The sequence below is a fragment of the Mus caroli genome, chromosome 18 (genome assembly GCF_900094665.2).
Source record: "Mus caroli chromosome 18, CAROLI_EIJ_v1.1, whole genome shotgun sequence".
Taxonomy (NCBI): domain Eukaryota; kingdom Metazoa; phylum Chordata; class Mammalia; order Rodentia; family Muridae; genus Mus; species Mus caroli.
The window spans coordinates 36,438,030-36,457,210 of NC_034587.1; the positions used below are offsets into that span (position 1 = coordinate 36,438,030).

Consider the following 19,181-nt stretch of genomic DNA (forward strand, 5'->3'; position numbering starts at 1 on the left):
TTTCTTCTTTTTGTAAATATAATTGATATGTCTACTGGAGTAAATATAATTTACTGTAAAAAAAAAAAAGAATGGTGCAGTGTATATGTAAAGTGAAGTAGTCAGAAGTCCATATATTTGTGTGTGGATGTGGGATAGTTTTTATAGGGAATTGTCACATGAAGGCTCTATGAAAATGGCTTGTGTTGTGTGCTTCCACTTCTGTTTTGTGATACTGAGGATCCAACCCAGGACCATTTGTTTTCTAAAGGAAACGTGTGTGTGTGTGTGTGTGTGTGTGTGTGTGTATACTAGAATATATGTGTACACTTTTTCAGTTTCTTCTCTTTTGTTGGTGTGTGTGCATGTGTGTGCCTGTCTTCAAGCTGTGAGTATCTGTGTGTGTGTGTATGAGTATATGCCTTGCATGTGTGTGGATAGACCAGAAGCTGGTGCTGGGTGTCTACCTCTATCACTTCACACCTTATTTTTGAGGCAGGGTTTCTCTACTGAGCTTGCAGCTCACAATAGACTGCCTGTTCAGCGAACTCTAAGGATCCTCTCATCCCTGCTTCCCCAGTAGACTATAGGTTCACACCTTCATGCCTAGCTTTATATGCAGGTGCTGGAGGTATGAACTCATTTCAAGCACCCTAACCATTAATCCACCTCCTAGTCCTTCATTGATTTTTTTTTTTTTTAAGTTAAGTGTATAAATGGACCTAGCCCAACTGGAAAATTTTTAACTGACACAATGGTACAGTGGGTCATTTTGGAAAAATATAAGCTTGGGTAGTGACTTTGAGCTTCTTTTACTTTTGGAGTACCGGGTGGTGCTCAGAAACTAGATGACCTAAGTCGGCTTCCTGTTAGGAGCACAGCTTCCTTTGGCTTGGTGTCCCCTGATTCTCTGGATTCCTGTGGTGGCTGGTGGGAGAGAGTTCCTAGTCAGTGCTTGTCACTCACTCGCATGCCCTCTTCAACACTGTGCTTCTCTCTCAGTGCATGTTTATCTCACTAAGTTCTGCAGTGGTTGGGGGGCAGGGTGGGGAGAAAGGTCCGAGTCCTATGGAGATGCCCAGATGCCACCAAGACATCTCCTTAAGCAAAGGAAGGGAGGGAGGGAGGGAGGGAGGGAGGGAGGGAGGAAGGAAGGAAGGAAGGAAGGAAGGAAGGAAGGAAGGAAGGAAGGAAGGAAGGAAGGAAGGAAGGAAGGAAGGAGGTATAGAGACAGGCCAGTCTTTATGGAAATGGGGTAACTTAGGTGGTTGTATTCAATTTAGTTCGGACATTAAACGAATTAAAATGGACACGTTCAAGTTATGAGCCTTGCCTCATCAGCGCTATAAAAAGCCTTCCAGCCGGACTGTAATTTGACTCTCCTCCCTGTAATGTTATGCAATATTCCTATGGTTACAGAGCCCAAAAAAGTGGAAGCTAATGATTAGTTTGCTAAATGCGGTTCATGGAACAGTTCACAACTCCCAGACCTGCCAACGGCTGCTGATGTCCTTGCATGTTCCCCTTTCTGGGGTGGAAGTTGGATCGTTCCTCAGAAAAATGTACAGTAACGTTTGTCTTGAATCCAGAAACCAAGGAGGGCAGCAGTGCTCATGCGCCTTGGGAACAGAGTGGGGGAAGGTCACAGCGCCTGGATGCCTCGGGCTTCAGCAGTCTGTGTCCATGTCTATCTGCAGGATGAAAACAGGAAGCCTCAGATGACAGAGAAGGAAAAGAATTAATGTCTCAGGGACTGGGGCACTAAGAAAACAACATTTTTAAACCTTTAAGGACATTTGCCATAAGAGAACTGGGTGGGATTTACTGTTCTATGAATATGCTTCTTCCTTGTTTTTTTTTTTTTTTTTTTTGCGTCAAGAGTCTTATCGCCCTTGGTCACGTGTGAACAATGCACAAGCATCCTGCCTTTATGAGCTACAAAGTTTGTGAGCTAAAGCCCATCTCTGTTTCATCTGTAAATATATGTCAGTGGAAGAGCCTGCACAGGAGGGGCCAGCTGCAATTGTGTGTTCTTTCTTAAGAATTACAGGTTAAATCCTTAAGCCATTCACAAGTATTTGACCTCATCTCACTAGCATGAACGTGGGTTCTTTCTCATCAGACAGAACAGTATGCCTGGTGACTCATCTCCTTTCCCAGTGGAGATGCACTTAGCCCTGTAGGCAGAAACCCTTACTTGGCTTTCAGTCTTCGGAACTATTGAGAAAGAGCTAGTCCGGTTTCAGTCTCTATTTACCTGACATGTCATTTAAATATCAAACTGGAAAACCAGATCTAAGTCACCATGTATCTTTTCTTACTCTTTCAAAAGGTGGGGAATATGAACTAGGGACAACCAAATAAAGGCACATCACTTCTCTGTAGTCCTTGCCACTGGTTCAGATCTGAGTCAATCCAGCTACTGTGAACTTAAGGGCTTGTTCGAATAAAAAGGCATGCCTAGGTTCACGTGCAGAGCCTGTCATCCAGAACCATTCTCTCCCTCTCTCTTTTCTGGCTTTGTTTTGGAGGCTTTCTATGAGATTCTTAATGGTAGCACTTGGCACTTACATAACCTTCTCGAATCAAGCACACCAAACGACGCCTTGTCTCCAAAAAAGTCATGAGCTTGGTGACAACTTGAGTAAGGCCAGTCCTGAACCATCCCTGAGTTGGTTCATGGTACCCTGAGTTGTGCCTTTGAGCTGTCTGTCCTGACTTCACTTCCCAACTGTAGATGGAATAATAAGAGAGGGAGTCCCAGTGAAGAATGAGGTACTGTGCAGAGCAGGAAGGGAATGTGAGCTGGGCTGGCTGGGCACGGCTCGGTCTCAGGGCTGCTTGTGCAAGGGTGGACTTTGCCTCCACACACCTAAAGGCTCTACTATCTCCATGTCCTATATGTATGTGGCCTGGCCTATCTTGCCCATGACAGTGGTCTCTGATGGCCCATGAGGCTGTTCATCCTGCAGTTCTCTGCCTTTTATTCTCAGGGGTCTGTGGGCTGCTCTGAACAGCTATGTGAATTTTCTCTGTCAGTAATGAGATTACTTAAAATTCATTTGCCTAAAGTTACATGCAAGAAGAGGCCAAAGAAGAAGTTATCCAGAGCCAGTGAGATTATGGTGGGACTCATTGTACTTAAGTCAATTGAGAAAAAAATACTGTAAAAATGATGGAATCAAACCATACAGAATTCAGAAAATACAAAAACCATAGTTCTTACCACTTTAACACAATCATTATTAGAATTTGAAACTGTTTGCCATCAGCTATTTTCTATGTCTCAAAAATGTTTGAATCTTGTTTTTTTTTTTTTTACTTGACATAAAATACAAGCATTTTCCATGTCATAAGTCATCAGTATGAGTGTAATGTTAAGTTTATAAAATGGCCATGTAATATTCCATCAGGGAGATATACCGTAATTCACTTAGCCACTCTCCTCTGGTTAAACATTTAGGCTGCCTCTTGCTTTCCTTTTCCCCACTGAAGAGTGTGTGTTGTACATGCCTGGTCTGCACCTTGATGCATGCTTTGTTTTATTCTCACAGGCAAAATGGTGAGAAATGGAATTGTTAGTTAGCAGGATCCAAGTGTTTCTAGACTCTTGATGATCCATATTGTCAAATTCTCTTTCAATCTGTCGCGTTGATATCAGCTGCCTCTAGGAATTTATAAGCCGAGTGCCTTTTCCATATTCTTCTAACAACAGATATTTGGATGTTTAAATGTTTCTCTTATGCGATAGGCAAAATAAATATCTTATTTTTTAACTTGAATATTTCACTTTTCTAGTTAGTGATGAGGTTGAGTGCTTACGTGTATGAACATTTGCCACTATCACTTTTTCATGCTTGGTTTTATTCATTGTCTTTTCTCCATTTTAGACCCCAAAGCAGCTTCTGAGACAGAAACTGATATCTGTGCCGAATGGGAGATAAAGACTGTCACCAGTGCTCTGAAGACCTACCTGAGGTAGGGATTTCCACTTGGAAGCAGCAAGCCACCTAGTTAGCATGTGGTCAGGAAGAAAGCAGTCTGATTTGCAGCCTCCAGAGAGCTGCTGGGCGGGTGTTTGAGATGTGGAAACTGCTTCTGTGCGGGAGCATTAAGTTCAGTGGGTCAGGCCGATCGTAAATCGCCCAGGGTTGATGGGCTGTCACTATGCTATGGTGCCATGAGTGATTTAGAAAGCCATGCTCTTAATGAGATGTATTAAGCTGACTAGCCTTAGTCACACCCTAAACTGTGGCCTTCCCTGAATGATCTCTTATAAAAACAAGAACTGATACATCACTGGATTGAGCAGACTTGATCATATACCCAGTTTATTACAACGGTTTGGAGCTTTACACACACACACAAACACATATTGCTTATATTGTTCCTTAAACATGAGAGGGTAGATGTGGAAAAATTGCTATTTGGGGAGGAGAAAGGAAATAATTACCTTGTACTATTATATACAGTTTCATTGGTCCCCTCTGTCCCTCACTCAGACTGTTGGCTTTCTGCTTACCACTACCCCCACCACACCCACACAGACACACAGACACACAGACACACACACACACACACACGAGACCCTGAAACTTACACTTAGGAGGAACACTGTAATTCTGTGCTGTGGTTACCGGGAGGATGGCTTCTAGTCTCACACAGAGGAGAAGTGGAATCACATGGACTGAGCCTCTATACAGCCTTAATGAGGCCTGGGTAGCACAGGAGGTCACAGAAGGGACTTGGTAGTGCAAACTTTATTTGGGACATTGTAACAAGGAGTGACTAAGAGTTGAGCTAGGGAAGCTAGGGTAGCCGATAGAATGAAATTGAACCACAAATGATGAAGAGTCTGTTTGATTCTAACCTGGAGTATCAGAAAAAGCTCATTTGTAGTTTGTCAGGTTCACACTCCACTGGTACAATGTCCTATAGCCCACTGATACTGGGAAGTAATAATCTTCTTGGAAGCAAATTGCCAATAAACATTTTTTATGGTGTTTCTAAGAAGCTCTGATTTCAACAACAAGCTTCTAGAGAGATGAGGGCTAAAGGCAGCTAATGCAGATATGCATACTTGTTTCTCAACATGTCCTAAAGCGCTCTTGTTCGTGGATGACTAACAGAGTGAAAGGAGGTCTGTGGGTTTGGCCCGTACTTCTGCATTAGCTCTCGATGCCCATTAGCTCTTGGTGCCCTGCGACTGATGTGTATGTAGCTGGAGCTATCCACTTCCAAAAGAGAGGAGGGCAGACAGAGCCTTGCACACGCCAGTAACCCCAGCCCCTGGGAGGCAGAAGACAGTGAGTTCCAGTTCGGCCTTGGGCACATAACAAGATGTGGTGGCAAGGAAACTCTGAAAGTGAGGGTCTCAGGTGCAGTGCCATGTGCCTTCAGTCCTGCTGCTACACCAAGCTGCTGTTGTGTCTCTGCGTCCTGAGTATTTGAAAGGTGCCATGCTGTTTTGCAGTATTCAGGGTACTGCTTAGCAAGAGAGATCATCGCACTGTGGAACTGACGTGTCTGTGTCTATATATTTTTATTCTAGAATGCTCCCAGGACCCCTCATGATGTACCAGTTTCAAAGAAGTTTCATCAAAGCAGCAAGTAAGCATCTTGTAGTTGAAGTTTCAAGGAGAAAATAATAGATTTTTCTATTTCAAGGGACACTCAGAACCCCAATATAAATACTACCTAGCCTAGTCACAGACTGCATGCGAAGTGTCTGCCTACAAAGCTTATGAGACTCTGTCACAGACCAAAAAATGAAATGAACTCAAGACTGCCAGGGGCCTTACTAACACTACCGTTTCACAGTAGAAGAGAAAAACTTAAGAGCCAGTTTTCTTGGCTAGAAGGGAGGGGAGGAGAAGGAAAAAGAGATGAGACAGAAAAGCAATTTTGCCTTTCTAGTTTTGATAATTGGTTTTTCTTCCCATCCTTAAAGTAACATTCTGCAACATGAATTGGACATTGGACATCTCCTAAAGTGAGCAGTGGAAGTGTTTCCTTGAGTTTGGCACCCTTTATGTGACTTCACAATCCTTTTCCCACCATGTCTTCCATTGAAAGGCTTCTGATCATCCTTTGGCTATATCATCTAGGTTCTTAGTTCATATTACTGTTATTGAAGTACATTGGGATTAGGTTCAAGCTACCCTAAGTATATTGGAATCTGTCTACGTGGGGCAGACCTGCAGTAATGTGGCAGTTAGATTCTCTATCAGATTTAAACCTGGCAGAACCGCTCTTGGTATTATGATGCCCATAGCTTGTGCCTCTCCCTGGATACTTTTAGCCTTTAGGGTTTGTTTACCCTGGTAACTCCTACTGGCCTAGTTTTATAGTACCTAATGTTCCGAGAGCCTTATGCTTGATCTTGTCCTCACCAGCAAGGAATAGAAAGGCATGGGAGAAAGCTAGGAATGAAGGTGGTGTGTATGTGAGTTCTTTCTCAAGAGAAATTCCACGCCCATGTCAACCATTCTCTAATTAAACGTCACATCAGTTCTATAAATAGATATGGTGAGTATTAGCCATTTATTTCCCAGAGAAAACAAAACCACTTCCCCAATTTGAATCAAAAGGTAGCAGGCTATAGAGTGACAGAAAGATTTGAATGTTCTGTCTGCCACTGCATTCTTCATACTCCGAAGGTGTGTTACACATATTGTGGTGTGTGTGTTTGTGTGTGTTTGTGTGTGTGTGTGCATCTGGATACATCATTTTGTAACACGAGACCTTGGTGATGTTCACATAAGATCTGTTTACCGCTTCACAAGTGCATAAAGTTCCTTCTTTCCTTGAAATGAAGTTGGCCCTCGAGGGAGCCAGCTGCTTCGTGTTTGTTCCTTCCCTGGGTGTGCGGTTGACCAGCTCCGTTTCATCACAGTCATTAGTTGGATGAACTCTGATACAGAGAGCACACTGAAAGGCCTTTAGAGCCTGCCTGCCCCACTGGTCCTGGGCACGTACACATGACAGGGTGGTAAATCCTCAAGCACATCTTCCCTGTGTTAGTGCCAGGGCTTTAGTTCCCCCTGGTCTTGTCCAGTAACTTAGCTGTGACTCCAATACAACATTACCCCTTTTCTTCCCAGAGCTGGAAAACCAAGAGACTCGAGTGTCTGAGATCCATAGTCTTGTCCATCGGCTCCCGGAGAAGAATCGGCAGATGTTGCAGCTGCTCATGAACCACCTGGCCAAGTAGGTTCCTCCCCCACTGTTGCTCTTTCCTTACCCGGGAGAGTGCTGGCCTCCACAGGAAGTCAGTGCATGTCTCTCTCACTGTTACAGCAGGTAGGCTGGAGGCCCAGGAAAGAAGTTTGTGCAGTGGTAACTGTAGAGAACACATTTAGCGCCAGGTATCCCTTGCCAAGGAGCCCGCAGAGGGCCACAGTGCAGCTCACCAGAGCTTGCAGGGGGACTCTCCAATCCAGAGTATGTCAGCCATTATTCCTGGTTACCATGAAGTTTTGGGGGTTCATATGTTCTTTTGATGTCTGAGGAAAAGCAATATGCTGTGTGGTTACAGAACTTGGATTTGGAGCAAGAGTGCCCTGATTCCAGAGGTGTCTGTTCTTAAACCACAGTCAAAACACGGGTTTCCCCACTGCTTCAGTTCCCCATTCATCAAGTGTGGAAAATAGACTGTCTTCATCTATAAGGCCATTGATTTTCAAACTTACCTTATTAGAGAACAGGGGACTTATTTCTGGCAAATGTCCTCCTGCCCTGCAACATCACCAAAGTGTTGAGTAGCCCAGTTTTTGTGCTAGAAGTTTTAACAGCGTTGCGATGCTTTTGAAATTTAGTGTTTACTGTTGCCTCACCTGTTTCTGAATAATCTTGTTGAGTTGGTTTGTGTTTGTTAGTCATTACCTGTATGCTATATTCTGACCTTTCTTTCTTGTTTTTGTGTTAGTCATTACTTGTATGCTATATTCTGACCTTTCTTTCTTGTTTTTGTGTTAGTCATTACTTGTATGCTATATTCTGACCTTTCTTTCTTGTTTTTGTTTTTTTTCGAGACAGGGTTTCTCTGTGTAGCCCTGGCTGTCCTGGAACTCACTCTGTAGACCAGGCTGGCCTCGAACTCAGAAATCCGCCTGCCTCTGCCTCCCAAGTGCTGGGATTAAAGGAATGCACCACCACGCCTGGCTTGTTCTGACCTTTCTTAAATGGAGTATTCTTTATTATAGAAAGATAGTGGTGGCGGGGTGTCAATATGTAGAGTTTACTCAGTTCATTAAGTCCCATACTTTCTGAACCGATGTGCTGCAAATCCACTCCTAGCCAGTGGTTTGCTTGTGCCATTAAGCCAGACCTTTTGGGTAAGCCGATGCCCATTTATAGATGATTGTTATGGTTAGTTTTCCTTCATCTGTTAAGCACTTGGTATTACCTTCCATTGTGGGCACACATACATATACCATAAAGGTTTACAAGGCTGTTAAAAAGAACCAAGAATGTTTTGTGCATGGGTGAGAAACCAGTGAACAGAATCAAGGACTTATCCATTATTGATCACTTGTGTGTGTGTGTGTGTGTGTGATGCCATATCTGGACTGCATATTCAGAAGTATTTAGGAAGCATGGTCCAGGACATGCAAGTTTTCAGGGAGAATGCCTCCAGAACGTCAAAAGAACACCATGATGTTTGCTTAAAGTAATGGGAGCACGGGCTCAGAAAGCAGCTCCCGGTGTTCTCAAGCAAACTTGGTGCTTGCTCCATACAACCCAGAGTTGAGCATTTGCTAACCTAGAAAGTTGGTTTCTGTCATCACAAACAGAAGTTTGCATACTTGAGGTAGACATGGAAATACGAGGTTCCAGGTGCACTCTCTGCTAAGGGTGTGAGGGGTGCTTGTGACTCTGCATCTTCAGGTGGCCGTGAAGCCTGCTGAGAGCTGGTAGGGGAGAGAAGGACTGGACACTAGCTGATGGCTGCTGCTTTTCATTGCAATCAGCTTAGTTGGAGCTTAGTTGGAGAAAAAAAGTTAATGATGATCCATCAGAACCACTGAAATTTTCCAAAACTGAAAATTTTCCATTTATAAATTGCCCCAAGAATTAATATTCCTTAAAGAAGAAAACAACTAAAGCAATAAAACAGAACAGTCTATATTCTTAATACAACTAGAGAATATGCAAGTTGTGCCTGTGGTGTTGACTTCTTGCCTTGTTTTCCCTGACCCCTGCCTGGGGTTATTTATTCCATGTCTGGAACATTTTGTGTTACGTGGTGATGGTTTCCTTGGCCTTCTGACATTATTACCTTGTTCATTTAAGCATCAAGATGTCTACCAGTCACCTAGCTCCTGCACCTTACTGTGGGTTAGGACTGCTGAGGTAAAGCAGTGCCCTTAGTCCACAGAGCTTGCTTCCAGATGTAAACTGGCCCTGAGTTTTCATTAGTGCTCAGGGGAGTTCTCAGACCATAGTTGAACTGTGCTCTGCTTACACTACCGGCCTTATTTTAGAGCCCAGCTGTAAGGGAAACTGAACTTGGGGCAGGAGCTTTGTTTAATTCCAGTGTTCTCAGGTTCAGACTTAGTCTAGGGCTGGCCTGGGCCATTGTTCCCTCTCCACTCTCTTAACGGTCAGCTTCCTTCCTAAGTTTTGGTTTCAGAGCCTGACTGCTGGAAAACCCAGTGTTTACTTCTCTTGTTACCTACTCCCTGCCTGGAGATCTCAGTCTGTGGTTCAAACTCGGGCAATATGTGTTATAGCTGTTTATTTTATATTTTATAATGTTTTATATTCATATAAAATTTCTAGGAATTTTATATTTAATATCAAGAAAAAATACATTTGGGGAATTGGCAGAGGTTTCTAAGGAAAAGCTAAAACTCCTGACCTCTAAAGCAAAATTATTACTAAGGTCTATCCAAGTCAGGAAAGAGGTTGGGTCTGTTCCAGACCTCAGGGGGAACATCAAAATTACAGACAGCCATGCGCATGTTTGTGTTGATCCATCTTAAATCTGCTATGATAATTAGATGTTTTCTATCTGTGCCTTGGGATCCAGTGTGCAGTCTGGAGTCACTTGCCTGCACGTATGCTTGGAATCACTGCAGATGCTTGTTCATGCTGGCACTGCTGGGCCATACTGAGACCCTTCTAGTAGCCTCTACATTTCTGGGTTGTTTTCCAGATAGCTAAGGCACAAACAGACCTCTGAGACCCACTGGCCTGCAAGGGAGGCCATAAAGAAAGAGTTCTGAGGAAAGAGAGATGGTACTGAAAAGGAATATGAATTGGAATTTTGGAGTATATTAATGATGGAAGAAGCAAATTGACTCTTCAAATATAAAAGGTGCCATTGTTGTCATTAAATCGGTCTTTTAAAAAATCTTGACTTGATTTATCCAGATATGGTATTAATTTGATCTCTAAGCACATGGATTTATTTTAAAATAGCACTCAAAACGTTTTCACTATGAAGGAAGTCATGTCCAGCTAGCTTTGGATCTCTGCAGTTCTCCTTCCTTAAGTGTCTCAGTTTTCTGATTTGTGTGTGTGTGTGTGTGTGTGTGTGTGAGAGAGAGAGAGAGAGAGAGAGAGAGAGAGAGAGAGAGAGAGAGAGAGAGAGAGATTGATTGATTTTTCTGTGTTTTCACCAGGTAGGTGTGGGGGCAGGTATGGCTCTAAACAGAAACAAGAAAGAAAATTCCTGATCTTATAATGTTATAATTGTGGAATTAAAAAAAAAAAACAGTGGATGAGTAATAAACACAGACTTCATGGTAGTTTCCTAATGTTTACATATTTGATGACTCCAATTATGTTGGCGATCCCCACACTTATCATTCACAGTGGCTCATCCTTAACTTTATTACAGTGTCTGTGCTCTGTAGGAGGATTTCAAAGCATTCTCTATATATCAGGGGTCACTAATTTAAAAAACCCTTTCGGGGCTGGTTTTCCCAAAACACTTCCTAGGAAATAAATCTTACCCTTTCATTTTTGATACAGTTCCACTAGTGTGGTTGTGCCCACAGATCTTGTTACAAGAAGATCTTGTGGTGTTTAGGATGTTTTAAGATTCAGTTAAGAGAACACCTAATTCAAAATGACTTAATAAAGGGATCTATTATGTCCTTACAAAGATCCTGAGAGCTGGTTAATTTGTGGTTTCTGAAAGATCCAGGTCATTTCCGGCTCAGCCAGCCTCCTCTTGAGGTCATGAGATGTTATATTGTATCCCTGCACATCAGTGCTTAGCAGAGGCAGAAGAAACTGTTTCTTCTTGAGCCTCTTTAGGAGTTACAATGATGATCCCCAAGATCTCCACAGACTTGACCACACCTTCCCTGGCCCTCTTGGTCCAAAGCAACATGAGGAGGTTACAACAGACAGGGTTTACCAGAGTTGCCAAGGGAAGCACAGTCTCTAGAATGAAAACAGAACAGGAGTTTTCTGTAGGCAGCCGCATGTACGCAGCTCATCATGTCTGCTCCAAGGAGCCTTAGTGAAATAACAGTGAGCAGATGTTAGGTTCACTAGAGATCTTCCTGTGGTGTGATGACTCATCGGGACACGTGGGACCAAATGGCCAATTTCTGTGGTTTTGGCTCATGTATACCAAAGTATGAGATTTGGGGTTAAAAGACTAAGAAAGAAGGCAAATACAGCTCTGTGCTTATGCCCCTCCCCCAATTCCTGGTTATTTTCAGTCCCGTTATTATCTGATGTTTATTTTTTGATCATCTGTCATGTTGTAACTTTCTAAAAGGACAACAGTCTAACAATTACAGGGATAATGAAAGAAAAATGTGGGGCATTTTCTTTTTGGCAGACATTTCTAAGGATCCTATGACTGAAGCCTGAGAACTTGCATCCTCCAAACCAAGAAGGAAATATCCAAGTTTCTTTTAGGATCTAGAAGCAGTGGGTTGAGTTCACATAGAAATGTCATGGTTACAAGCCAAGGTAGGCCTTGGCTCCAAAAAGGGTAGCACTTAATGGTTAAGTAGCATTCGATGATATTCTTAAAGGGTCAGAAATAAAGGAGAGGAGTACTATTACACAACACTCGTACCTATCTGCCATAGAACTCTCCTGTGCTCTCTCCATCCCAGGCTTCAAAGATAAAATTCAGAACGAACTGTTAGCTACATGAGAATTGCTAATGTTTTCTTCGCCACCGATGGTACTCAGAAACAAACATCTGTGAGAATTTGCACTCATATTCACTGCACTTAATGTTTCTCATGCAGTTGCTGCTGGAGACGGATGCTCCTGTGGTTTCTCAGGCTGCTGTCCATCAGCCATGTCCCCCATCTCCCAAACCTATGTTCTCTCTAGTAGCTGTTAGACACTCTACTGCTGCCATTTGTGGGACTGCATGGCTGCTGGGCTACTGCTGGTTGTGGCTTGATATCCCGTGGAGCCATATTATGGCAGCTAGTCCCAAGCTGGCCTCACACTTGCCATCCATCCTCCTGCCTCAGCCTCAAAAGGGCTAGCATTATAAGCATGTGTCACCTGGCCCAGCTAGTTCTGATTGAACCACTTTATATTTAAATCCACATAATTCTTTCTATTTTCATCATTAACTCCCCAAACTGCCTGTCTTTCCCAGGCTTCTTACAAACCCCTTCCCTGATTGTACTGGCCAGTTCCCCTCTAGTGTACAGAGTACATAGCCCCTGTAGGTAGAGAACTCAAAACACTTTCTGTTCCAGCATATGATTCATCTGCATAAAATACAAAATGATAAAAACACCAAAAGCAGTTTCTCCATTGCCATTATAATAAAACCCACTATATTGTCTTCATTCCCTTTGGACTTTGCCACCCTGTCTGTGTTTCTTCTAATCACCCTTGCCTCTATATTATGGACGGCACTGTAGCCAGCACTGCAGGGTAATGGTTGCGCTGAAGCATGAGTAGTCTGTTGGTCATTTCTCAAACATCCCTGTTCCATCTTTCCCCTTTGACAGTCATTTCCTCACTTCTAGAATAGCCGCTTCATATCCTTTGCCTGCTCTAGGCTACCTCATTCAGCTTCGGCAGAGATCACATGCTCCAATCTACAAGATTCCTTCCTGCCTCAGGCTCCTCTCACTTTCCTGAGCTGCCGTTATCTTCTCTGTTTCCCCTGTTATGTGTATCACTCTCTGCCCATGGCACAGTTTGCTGAACATCTCTCTCATTTCTATGAGATCAGAAGCTTCCAAGGGATGTGCGGTCCAGCTCCCTTGACATTTTTTCTTACCCAGATATTACAAACCAGCCTCTAGCTGGAGCAGCCCACATGTGTTCTGTCCTGTGGTACATTGCTGGTTTAAAAGTTCGAACAGGTTAGACACTTTAAAAGGGGGTAATTTTACTTGGAAAAAAATCCAACATCTCTGTTAGCAGCTGGCTAGAACTGAGGAGAAGCCACACTATCCGCCAGGGTGTGTGTCTCCAGTTTCCCATGGTCCTCCACGGCCCTGTTGTGTCTTGTGCCTGGCCCAGTTCTTATGCCTAGCACTTCCTGGTCATAAGGCAGGTGTTAGGGTTTACTACCAGTCTGCTTATCTGTAAAGATAGAGTTTGGGGATAGGCGAGGAGAATTGCTGCCCTGACTGCGTCCTTTATTCTTTTCCTGCTATTTATGATAGGTCAGAGGTCCCTGCAAGAACCTAATGATACTGTTTCCAATAGGTTTCATTTTTTCCAGTTTACAAGGCAGGGAGACATTGTTCTATTCTGTTTTGTTTGTTTTAAGACTAATGAATCTCAAAAGAGCCTCTCAGCTATTTTTGGTAGAGCCAAAGGAAAACCTGTTTAAAGGGACACAGCGGAGAGAACAGCCACATAATTTAAAGCAAACAGACCGCTGTCACTTTAAATCAATGGAAATGCAGGAGTAATCATAGGTCAATCCTTATTTAGCCTACTTGCCAAACCGGCAGCCTAAGAGTTTCATGGTCTGTGGCCTTCAGGATTAGGGTAAAAGAAAGATACAAGTTAAGTCTCTGTGTATGTACGTATGTATGTATGTATGTATGTATGTATGTATGTATCTATCTATCTATCTATCTATCTAGTCTGAAAAAGAAAAATCAGCAAACTTTTCAGAAGTCACCTTCCTCATTGGTCTTCCACTCACATTTGGACTGATTTTTTTCAGTGACTTTCTTGTCTCATAGTTTATCTTTTCTTAATTCAAGGAGTAAGCCTTGGAATTCCCTCTCACATTTTAGAAAGGATCCCCTCTTTTACCTTCTTGGTTTTCTGCTAGTGGTCTTGTAAAAGCAAGAATAACAACAACCTGCTGCCTTAGTTCCTTCTTTGCCAAGCATAGCAGAGCCCGGAGTTCTGCACTGACCCTGGGAACAGTGATGAACTGTCCTAAGGGGAACTGAAGGCCTCTCTTACCCAGCACCAGCACACTACATTGCATGCTGAGTTTTTGTGAGCTTTTGTTTGCTTGTTTGCTTAGCTAGGTTTGTCTGCCCAGCCTGGCCTCAAGTTCCCTGAGTACCTAAGAGTGACCTTGAACTCTTTTTGGGGGGCAGTAAAGGTACATTGAGACAGTGTCTTATGGAACCCAGGCTAGCCTCAAACTTTCTATGCAACCAGAGATGACCTTGAACTCCCAATCCTACTGTTTCTACCTCGCGGGTACTGAGATTATTGGTGTGTGTGATTATATTTGGTTTACTGGTGACCAAACCCAGGGTTTTATGAGTGGTAAGCAAGCATGCTATCAACTGAGCTATATCCGTACCACATAAAATGCTTTTTTTTTTTCTTTTACACTGAGTGGTTTCTCACCAATTCTTCAAGTAGTTGTGGTTCATATGTGGTAAGGCAGACTTGTAGGAATTTGAAGTTCATCTGTGGGCATTGAGAGCACAGGGATTAAGAGAGAACATACTGGAGCCAGACTGCCTGATTCAGCTCTGTTCTCTCCTATAACCTTGCAGGAATCAGTGGCTACCCCCAACCTCTCTGTGTGTATGAATGAATATATGGTGGTGCTAGGGATGGAACCCCTAAGCTATTTCTGTGGCTCCATATGGCCTTTCATTGTATCCTAAACACTTAAGCTAGAACATCCTCTAACTCAAGTTGTGCAGCTGTAGCCTGATAACACATAGTTTCCTGACCATAGTCCCAGACCTTCATAAACTCTAACAGCCAACACAGAGAAGCATAAGCCAAAATGTTGTCAACGTACACGCAGCACTGAAATCAGGTTAAAGCACTTCAGTGGGGAAGCCTGCAGGCAATGGGAGGTAGTACATGGGTCGGCCGTGTGAGCCCAAGGTTCAGTCAGTATGCAGCCACATTTTAAAAAGTCCAAGAGCTTGGGCATGCGTTGGCTACAGAACCTGTATGCTCAACTCCTACTGTCTCTATTCTACCTGAGAACTACTAGTAAATCCATTTTTTTCTTAATGGGAAATCCAAAGTAAGGCTATAATAGTACCTGCTGTCCTGGAGTTGTGAGAGTTAAATGTATAGAAAGCTGTGTTGAGCATATGGAACATCTGCTGCAGATGTCAGCTCCTTCAGTCTGAGAAGTGCGGAGACGGCAGGAAGATGGGGCGGTTACTGAAGCCATTAAACCCAAGCCAGTTGGGTGACTGTTATCGACTGGATGGAGCTTTCTTCACAGTCACATTGTAAGGGAAGACTGTGGGGCTTGATGCTGACAATATCACACATGGCCCCTTCTGCCCGAGAGGGTGTCTGTCTGCCTGTCTGTCTGTCTGTCTGTCTCTCTCTCTCTTTCTCTCTCTCTCTCTTTCTCTCTCTCTCTCTCTCTCTCTCTCTCTGTGTGTGTGTGTGTGTGTGTGTGTGTGTACTCTGTTCTGTTTCTTTTCATTTGGGTCCTGGTGTGTATTTAGGCCAGAGGGCTAAGCGTCTCACTCTTCCTAGCGAAAGATGAGCTAGCCCAGTGCCAGCTGGGAGAAAGAGCTGTTATATCTGGTTTCAGGTCCCACCTTGCCCCAGACCTCACACTTCTCTGTGAAGATTCAGGGCCTTCAGGCTTCAGTGCCAGGGAGCCAAGCACCTGTTCATCAGAGCTAGCCGAACAGAGCTGATTTCCATGGTGGCTCTTGCTCACTCACCCCTCCCGCCTCGTGCTTCTTGGTGTCACAAGGCTGATTTCATCTCAGAAGCAGCTGTGTTTACTGAAGTTTAATAATTCTTAATTTCCTGAAGGGGGACACATTATATCACGAAGACTCATCTTAGTCGGCAGAATCTGGAAATTTCCACCCTTCTCTGTGGTATTTGAAATGTCCCTGTTTGTGGAGGACTGACTTTCTTTCTGCAGGATTCTCTATCACTGCCCTGTTGGATATAATCCTGTATTAAACATTGCTGTAGGGTGTACAGTGCATCCTCTCTGCTGCCCAGCCTACCACCAAGCACAATCTTTTTAAGTCATTGAAATTTCCATGTAGTTGCAAGGAAGCTGTCTATGTGCATGCATCTGTGCAGCTTCATTCTCCCTTAGTAGATGCTTTGTCCTTTTCCCAGTATAACTCATACAAGGTGAGGAGAAAGGCTAAGATATTGTGAATGGCCCGGTGAACCCTCTCTGCTTTGCACAGGACATTTTTTTTTTTTTGAGCAGTGCCGCATCCTGATCTTGTGTATCCAAACTTGGAATATAAATATAAGCCTGTTTTTCCTCATCCTACTCAATGGGTGGGAAAGGAACCCAAAAATAATTGGTCTTGCCAGTATACTGCAAGGTCTTCCTGTATCCTTGAAGATACACACAATTGGGTCCAACATTGTTAAAGTCAGGCACAGTGAGAAAATAGAACATCCTTAGGGTCCCCAATGAAGGAGCTAGAGAAAGGACCTAAGGAGATGAAGGGGTTTGCAACCCCCTGGGAGGAACAACAATATGAGCCAACCAGTACCCCCAGAGCTCCCTGGGACTAAACCACCAACCAAAGAGTAAACATGGTGGTACATGTGGCTCTAGCTGTATATGTAGCAGAGGATGGCCTAGTTAGTCATCAATGGGAGGAGAGGCCCTTGGTCCTGTGAAGGCTCTATGCCCCAGTGTGGGGGAATGCCAGGGCCAGGAAGCGGAGTGGGTAAGTTGGGGAGTGTGTATAGGGGGGAGGGGATAGAGGGAGGGTGTTTTTCAGAGGGGAAACCAGGAACGGAGGATAACATTTGAAATGTAAATAAAGAAAATATCCAATAAAAAAAAAATAGAACATCCTAGGCCTCAACCTAGAGGTGGCATGTTAGTTAGTTAGTTAGTTAGTTAGTTAATTAGTTAGTTAGTTTGTTTTTTGTTGTAAGCAAGAAAGTGTAGCTTTAGGTAATTTAAACTGTGTTAAAGAAGGAAGGCTACTGGGAGGTTTCTATGGCAGCAGCAGCAGAATTGAAGAAGCAGAGTTGAACCTCCAGGTATTACAAAGCACTCTCGTAATTCCTGTGCGAGCTGGCATCACTCTGTGTTTTCCTCAGCCACTGCCTCTTCTTTTCCAGAGGATTATCTTTGATTTTAATTCTCATTTGTCAGAAGAAGTAGATTCACTCAGAACTTCTCCAGGGTTCTGCCACCAGATTAGTACCTATGCCTGCATTTGTGCCAGCCACCCTGCGGCCCCACCTAAAGGTGGTCTGTCACTCTCCCTCTGTGACTGTAGAGCCAGCCACTTGGGACTGCATTCATTCAGACTCCTCTCTAACACTCTCTTCCTCCTGTCCTTGAAGCTTTCACATTGACACATATGTGTGAGATTCCCTCAGTTCTTCAAAAAGTAAGAAAACCAAAACTTAAAATCGCCTCCCCAGCCCCATGCCCCCTGTAGACAGCGTCCCACTTCTCCATGCCCTTAGAGCTTCCAGGTAGTTGTCTGTGCTCACTGCTCACAAGTCCCACCTTGCTGTTCGTTCTTCTTGTACATACTTTCCTACCCAGGCTTTCCTACCCAGGACTCCAGGGAAGCACCGTGTAAAATGTTGCCGTGACTCTGTGCAGCTGAATCAGCCTCATCAGACTTTCCTTCTTTATTACTCCTTCTGCTCTGAATTCAAGGCTCTGCCCCCCCACCCCCACCTCCCCAAGGAAGCTTGAAGAACATCCATCTCGTGCTTTTCTCAGTTGCTGTTTCTCAGTCTTGGTTGCAGTGTCCAGGACATAGCCCTTCAGCTCCCCCTCCCTTGCTTCTGTCCCTGACGCCAAAGGACTTCCTCAGTTGGTTAGAGAATTGCATCCTTCTGTCCCAGCAACCCCCACCCACCTGCTTTACTTAATTTTTCCCCCATAGCATGTGTCACCATTAAATACGCTTTGTATGGGTCTTACTTGGTTGTTTATTATTGCCATCTTCTCCTGAACCATGAGCTTCGTGAGTTGGCAGTGTCTGTCTGCTCTGTGTCCTTGGCATCTAGACAATGCTTTGCCCATATACTTGGTGATCATTTGTTGAATAAATAATGAGAGAGAGAGAGAGAGAGAGAGTAAAAAGTATCCAGGGGAAGTGTCAGGGGTCACCTGTTGGAAAGCTGACTTTGCAACGTCTTATCTCCACCCACCTTTCTTCTCTGTCTTCTCTGGGATTTGCCAACCCATTGGCAACTGTGTTGTCCAGGATGACGGATAACTAAGATAATCTCTGATGAAGGAGGCATGGGCAGAGTTAAATGGAGAGGAACGCTTGGCTTTCTGCTTCACTTGTAGTTGTCTATTGTAGCATTTGCTGAGGCTAAGGCACATTGCTAAGTATTTCTTTCTTTCTGGTAATAGAGGAAATCTTGTCCTGACTGGCTTTCTCCTCCTGTTTCTTTTCAAACTCATTGTATGCACAGTTTTGAGATAGTTTACCGATCCTTCAGTTTTTTCAGCAAGAAAATTAGAAGGCTTTTTTTTTTAATTTAAAAAAGTCTCTCTCTCTCTCTCTCTCTCTCTCTCTCTCTCTCTCTCTCTCTGTCTCTTGTACATGCATGCACGTGCATGCATACATGCACACATACACGCAGCACTCCTTGAGTACAGGTAGCTATGATATTCTAACTTGGGTTTTCTTCTCTTGGCTTCTTTATTTTGGAATTTTTTATATAATAATCATGTGTGCCATTTAAACAGTTGTAATTATGTTTAATGAGAGGAGTAGACTCTGACTCTGACCCCTTTTAACTTGGGAGATATCTATAGCTTCATGTAGTAGGACTGGGTGAGACGGGGACAGGACAGTCAATCTCTGGTTATTCTCAGA

The 19,181-nt window shown here is 43.7% G+C and overlaps 1 protein-coding gene and 1 long non-coding RNA gene across 8 annotated transcripts in view; one reads left to right on the forward strand and one right to left on the reverse strand.

Moving 5' to 3' along the window:
- Arhgap26 (Rho GTPase activating protein 26) overlaps positions 1-19,181 on the forward strand; it is a 388,578-nt gene that overhangs the window by 246,415 nt on the left and 122,982 nt on the right. For all 7 annotated transcript variants that reach the window (XM_029471859.1, XM_029471862.1, XM_021150728.2 and 4 more), the window contains exons 15-17: positions 3,870-3,957; positions 5,531-5,589; positions 7,083-7,188. In XM_029471859.1, the coding sequence (XP_029327719.1) occupies positions 3,870-3,957; positions 5,531-5,589; positions 7,083-7,188 (253 nt within the window). The remainder of the gene's footprint in view (positions 1-3,869; positions 3,958-5,530; positions 5,590-7,082; positions 7,189-19,181) is intronic.
- The window catches only part of LOC110284816, a 57,324-nt gene continuing 44,617 nt past the window's right edge, over positions 6,475-19,181 (reverse strand). Inside the window, exon 3 of the long non-coding RNA XR_002376987.2 lies at positions 6,475-7,484. This is a non-coding gene — a long non-coding RNA (uncharacterized LOC110284816). The remainder of the gene's footprint in view (positions 7,485-19,181) is intronic.